The sequence below is a fragment of the Dryas octopetala genome, chromosome 2, assembly GCF_963921425.1.
Source record: "Dryas octopetala chromosome 2, drDryOcto1.1, whole genome shotgun sequence".
Classification (NCBI taxonomy): Eukaryota; Viridiplantae; Streptophyta; class Magnoliopsida; order Rosales; family Rosaceae; genus Dryas; species Dryas octopetala.
Genome location: NC_141367.1, coordinates 21,304,351 through 21,310,729, shown reverse-complemented (window position 1 = coordinate 21,310,729; position 6,379 = coordinate 21,304,351). Strand labels below are relative to the sequence as shown.

General features: G+C 35.2%; 1 protein-coding gene across 1 annotated transcript; it reads right to left on the bottom strand.

Moving 5' to 3' along the window:
* Positions 1-688: 688 nt before the first annotated feature.
* On the bottom strand, positions 689-6,060 carry LOC147294039 (TMV resistance protein N-like). Its single transcript, XM_086230762.1, has 5 exons — positions 4,809-6,060; positions 3,338-4,436; positions 2,859-3,134; positions 1,772-2,761; positions 689-1,681 (listed from the first exon to the last, which is right to left on the bottom strand). Exons 1-5 carry the CDS (start codon positions 5,303-5,305, stop codon positions 1,514-1,516), a joined length of 3,030 nt encoding a protein of 1,009 aa, XP_086086888.1. The 5' UTR covers positions 5,306-6,060; the 3' UTR covers positions 689-1,513.
* Between the last annotated feature and the right edge of the window lie 319 nt (positions 6,061-6,379).

Genomic DNA, 6,379 nt, shown 5'->3' with positions numbered 1-6,379 from the left:
GGATGGGAGAAATAATAAAAAGAAGAAGATCCCTCTAACTCAGGTTAAAGAAGATTTAAGAAAGGATATATCTTTGACTTAGGTTAAAACATGAAAAAAAAAAAATGTATCTCTAATTTAGGTTGAAAAAAGAAGATGAAGAAGAAAAATAATAAATCAATGATGATGTATAAGAAAAAGAATGAGAATATACTTTTGACATAGGATGAAAACAGATGGAAGAAAAATAATATATGTACGACTTAGGTTGGAAAAATGAAAAAAATTGAAGAATATAAAATAAAAAAAGACTAGATCACTGAGCATAATAAGAAAAATATATAAGAAGAAGATAAAAAAAAATTATTTGAAGAAGATCGAAGAAGAAGACGAACAAAAAAGAAGAGGATTGAAGAAGAAAAAAAGATTCACCTTGACTCCAAAAGTTACATAAGAACGGACTACCAACATTAATTCACCACCCAAGCAAAATCAAATCCAAACAAAAATGACGACAAATAAACATAAATGTGAGAACATTCAAAATTAAAACTTAAATAGAAATAACTTGATTATTATAATCATAATTTTTAATTGGCAATCGCTTAAAATATGATAGTTATTAATATTACAATAAAAGTTTTCATTTGAATACATAAGGGTAATATATGAATGCTAAGTAATAAGGTTGACTCAGAAAAATCTAAAAAAAGTAATCCGACATGGCATTATTAAAATGAGTTTATACTGAAAATGAAAAATCCTTGGGTTTTATCCAAAGTCATGTATATATGACTCTTGGGTTTATATCTAATTATTTCAAAATTGAAATAAGCATCCTAATCAAAACATATTGGAGTGCAATAGGCTTCAAATCACCAACGAAAGGATGTCCATGATAACAGAGGAAGCCGCTAATTCATGTTATTGTCTGAACTCTGAAGTAGTGGATGCCTGCTCCTCACTATGCTTTCGCTTTCGCTTGCGCTTGCTCTTCAGCTTTGAAGGGTTCATCGGTTCCAAAGACAAAGCAAGCTGCTGCTCCTGATGATGTTCGACTGCAGTATATTCCATTGGCATGGTAACTGAGGCTTCACCACGCCTTTTTTGTTGTGAATTTCGCTTTCGCTTCCGCTTTCGAGGATTCATTGGTTCTGAATTAGACAATAAAAGCTGCTCTCCTTGCTGAGGATCCAAATCGGTATCATTCAATGCCATAACGCCGTCGTTTGAATCATCATCCTCGTAGACTATGTGAACCCCCAAGCTTTTAAAGCACACCCGGTCAGTTTTGCTCTTACAAAAAAATCTAACTCGACAAATATAAGGCGGCGGAAAACACTCCCTATCCACCTTTGCCTTCAAAGCCCTAGGGAATTTATTATACTGCAGCCACACATGAGCTGACGTTGTCTTTCTTTTTGTTTTGGACTCCAAATCGAAATGCAAAGAACTATCATTTACCCATGCTTCATTGATGGATAGCTCAGCACCCAAAGCCCCATAAACAGAAATGTTTTGTGGAAATTCAAAACTAGCACAGAAAGCCAATCCTGCCTTTGTCCCAATTCATAGCTTCAGGGATTCCAATAGAAAATATATCATCACCATCACCTTCGCATACATCCTTCCTACAGCTGAACCAATTTGGAACCTTACTTCCGGGAAGCACAACTCCAAATGAACGGCGGTGGGGAGACGTCTGAAACACAGTAATTAATATTTTAATTACAATAATTAATTAATAAAAGCATTTACTGTAAAATTAAAGATGGAAGAGCTCTTTAAATACCTCATTCAGCATAATCCTAATAGTTCCCATGTTTTCCACATGACAGCTCAGATTCTCACACAATCTATGGCAATAAGACAAGTTGATCCATGCTATCTGTCTTTGTGACTTTTCATTTTTCAGTATCTTGGACAATGTTGAAAATCTTTCCAATGATTCACAATCACTCACGTCTACCCATTGTATGTTTGGTGGAAGCTCTGGAATTTCACAAAGCCTCTTGCAACCATGCAAGTCAAGTCCCAACAAATGGACAAATTTACTAATGCATACAGGAACATTAACAAAATTGTTTCTTGATAAATCAAGTTCGGTTAATGTTGACCAGCAATCTAGAGTCTCAAGGAAATCATTCTTTGATAAATTGCATCCTTCAAAATAGAACGTACGTAGCCTGGGAAGCGTTAAAGAACTGCGATTAGGGTGTGAAATGTTTGAGTCTGATGAAAGCACCAAAGGAAGTGATTGTGCACTCGATGAAGCTTCAAAGTTGACCTTATTTGAAACTGCAACAAGTTTTGGGCAATTATTGAGATTAAGGAAGTCTAGATGTTGCAACTCAAAGATGCTGCATGGCAGAGTCGTAAGTCTTTCACAATTATTTAGAAATAATGCTAGAAGCCGAATGAGATATCCAACTGACGAATCCAATTCTTTTATAGCCGTGCCTTCAAGATTCAAAAATCTTAAGGATTCCATCTTTCCCACAACTTTTGGGAAATACTCAAGCTCTCTGCAATTTCCGAGATCAAAATTCTCTAGAGATTTCAAGCTGATTTTCCTGGGAAATATCAACAGTTTAGTGCAGCATTTAAGTTTCAACGAAACAAGTTTATCAAGGAATCCAACAGAAGGATGAATCTCAACTAATCTTGAACAATCATTTAGAATCAGCTCCTTTAAGTTTGGGATCCCAGAGAGGTCGGGAATTTTCTTTAGGAACTCACAGCCTTCGAAATTCATACATGTCAGATAAGGATTTCTCCAATTCTGTGTGACAGGGAAAAAAAGCAAAAGACACAGGAAGCTTCAGAGAAATTTACAACACCACTTCAAAAGATAGCAATGGATAAATAATTTAACATACCTTGAATACCTTCCCTAGTTGAGTGATACGGCTGTCAGGCATATTGAGCACAACAAGGCTTTTTGGATGAAAACTGGGTGGCAAAGATTGTAAGGGACATCCACGCCATTCAAGCAATCTCAACTCGTTGGAGAGATAATCAACATCTCCAGAAAGACAGCCATCAGGGTCTATTAAATATTTAAGATTTGTCATCTTTGAGAAGCTTTTAGCATTCAAGCATATCTGATCTATTCCAGACAACTGTACCATGATGCCTCTAATTTTACTTGTTCCCTATAAAATAGAAAAACAATAGTAATAGATCATGATCGAGGTCAACCTCATCCAATACACTAGCACAAAACATAGAATTAATAAAGCAAATTCTTGATAAAATAAAAGTGCAAGAGTATTAAAACTATTATTTAATAAAAGAATTATATTTTACATGTACTCATACTTGTCGAATTGAACAACGTAATTTAAATTATACTTACTGTATTTTCTGTTAGAACTTGGTAAACATCCTCATGAAACCATAATCTGCTACGCTTTCCAGGCTCATAGGGCGATTCTTGGCGAACTATTTCTTTACCCATTTCTTCTATCAAGTCATGCATTAAAATCTCACCATTGCCAATTGTCACGAGAGCCTTTTCTACGAGTAGTTCAATGCCAATCACAGGGTTGAGGTCACAACCTTCTAGTATTTTTGTCACGTAGTCTACATTTTGACCTCTAAAGAAACATGCAATGTCAAGGAAAACATCTTTCACACGATTTTCCAATGCATCAAAACTTATTTTGAGAATTGCTTGTATTTGTTCGTTAGGAACTTTTTGGCAACTATTCAATGCATCTTCCCAGTGATAAGTGCTTCTACCACATAGATGAGAACCTAAAACGATTAGAGCTAATGGAAGGCCATGAGCATAGTCTAAAGTTCGTCTAGTAAGTTCCACATATTCATCTGGAGGTCCATTGCTTTTGAATGCATTCCAACTAAACAACTCACAAGCTTGAAGATGACTTAATTCCTTGACCTTGTATATTAAATCAACTCTATGAGCAGTTAACAAGTGTTTATCTCTTGTCGTAATGATAACTCTGCTTCCCAATCCAAAACAATTAGCCTCTCGAGCTAAATTGTTTAATTGTTCCATTTCATTCACATCATCAAGAATTAAAAGAATCTTTTTATTGGCTAGCCTTTTCTTTAACACATTAACTCCTTCATGAACATTGGTCAGCTTCAAGTTTGTGCCTCCTAGAATTTTAGACAAAATTTTCTCTTGCAATTTGACTAGGCCTTTATGGGACGTTGAATTTTCTCTAACATTTGCCAAAAAGCAGCTACCTTCAAATTGATGTGCTATCGAATTATAAACTGCTTTAGCAACCGTTGTCTTACCCATTCCACCAGTTCCCCATATCCCTACCATATGAACACTACTTTCCCCAACATTTAAAAGTTCAGTCATATCTCGTATACAAGACTCTATTCCAACTGGATGAGCGGCCACATCCAAATATGTATGGTGTAATACCTGGGCTGAGATCTCCTCAATGATCTTTTGGATAAATTGATATTCAGGCCTGCCAAATGAAAGGCATACAAAAAATGTAATAAATTAACATTATGCGTTTAAAAATTTTAAAAGAGAAGAATCACCACAAAAGCAAAAAAGACAACTTTGTACGATCTTGTTTCACTGATTATTTTAGTAACTTCCAACATATATAGTATGTTATTTATTAAATTGTGTTCTTATAACATATTACTCTGTTGTTTATTGAGATTAGTTTGTGGGTCTTCAATCCTTGGTAATTTGGTATACTAAAAATTTTCAACTTTTATCGAAACAATGGATTAAATTTTTTTTTTTTTTTTTTTTAAAACCTAAAAAGGGAGATAACCATCAAATAAACAAATGAAGCAAGGAAGCATAATATTGATGAGAAATATACCCATTCAAGAAATGCCATCCTGACAAATCTGCTGCTTCTGAAAGAGCTGCCCTCCATATGTGCACCTTCTCAACATTATCTTTAAATATGCATTCATGTTTAGCAAGAGCTTCACCAAAACTACCTTTCTGTTTTCGTACATCTGAAGGATCCACTTTGTAAAAAATTGGCCTCACCATTTGTTGTTTTGATTTTTTACATCGAAGGATCTTAACAAGCTCATCCAAACACCACCTTGACGAAGCATAGTTTTCAGAGAATATGATAATCGAAATCTTTGATTCTTCAATTGCTTTGAGAAGCTGTGCTGATATTTCTTCTCCTCTTTTAAGGTCATCATCCATAAAGGTGTTGATTCCATTTTGACACAAAGCTCTGTACAAATAGCCTGTAAAAGTGAAGCGTGTATCCTCACCTCTGAAACTCAGAAACACATCGTATGTGTATGAATTGGTGGATGAAGAAGAATAAGAGGAAGAAGCTGTACAAATCGCCATATTCCTAGAAAACTAAACAGCCTGAGACTTGGGAGTGGTACTCATGTCTATTGTTATATTAGGCCAGGCCTTGTGCTTTGCTTTTCAGCCTTTCTGGACTGATTTTTCTTTGTCACTGTTACTTACGCGTTTTCACATGATGGAACAATTAAAGGTAGGGGTAGGGTCCACACGACCTCCCTCATTATTAAGCTTGGTCAAGTTGGCAAAGGAGTGGCAATCAGAGCACATTAATTCTGAGATTCTTAATCTTAACCACACAAATTGGCACTCCTTGCCCTGTTACTATCAGCCCAAAAGCTATTGCCTGTTTCTCACTGTGTCGACTGAGCAAGTACTCCTTTTCCTTGTCATCAACATTAAGCAGCACATTGTCCAAATCAGGAACATGACCAGCTTCTCTGAGTCTGAATTTTCTTCGTTGTGTTTGTATCACCACCAGAGGTGAACTCATGGATCATTCCATCCACCTCACTTTCTCCTTCAAATGTAACCTCACTTTTGCAGCATCAGCCCATTTCCCAGCAGATCGATGCATATATAAAATAACCAAACAGCCTGTGAGAGTTGGGAGTGGTACTCTTGTACAAAGACTCTCTTGTTATATAGATCAAGCCTGGTGCTTTAATTGCATCGCATACACGAAGCGATGAATGGTGTTGGTGACTCATTGCCTAGCTTACACGATCTGGGTTGACAATGGGCTGCTTCTCCACCATAAGCTTGCTCTGAGCTTGGTTCCTTCGAGTGTCCTGGTTTTTCTGTCTGTAGCTGCTGAGTTCTTGGTTTAGATACTCTGTAAGGAAAGTTTAGGGTCTGTTTGGTATTTTATTAAAAAATTATTTTTTGTTTTTAAAAATAAAAAAATAAGTTTTAGTCAAAAAAACGTGTTTGGTAGACCATTTTTAAAAACAATTTTTAGAAAAAAAATTAAAAAACATGCCTTTTTTTAAAAATAATAAAATATCGTTTTTCTCATTTTTTTTACACTTTTTTTTTTTTAGATGTCATCATTTTTTAAATTTAAAAAGTATTTTCAAATTTCATATCAAACACGTTTTCAAATTTTAAAAA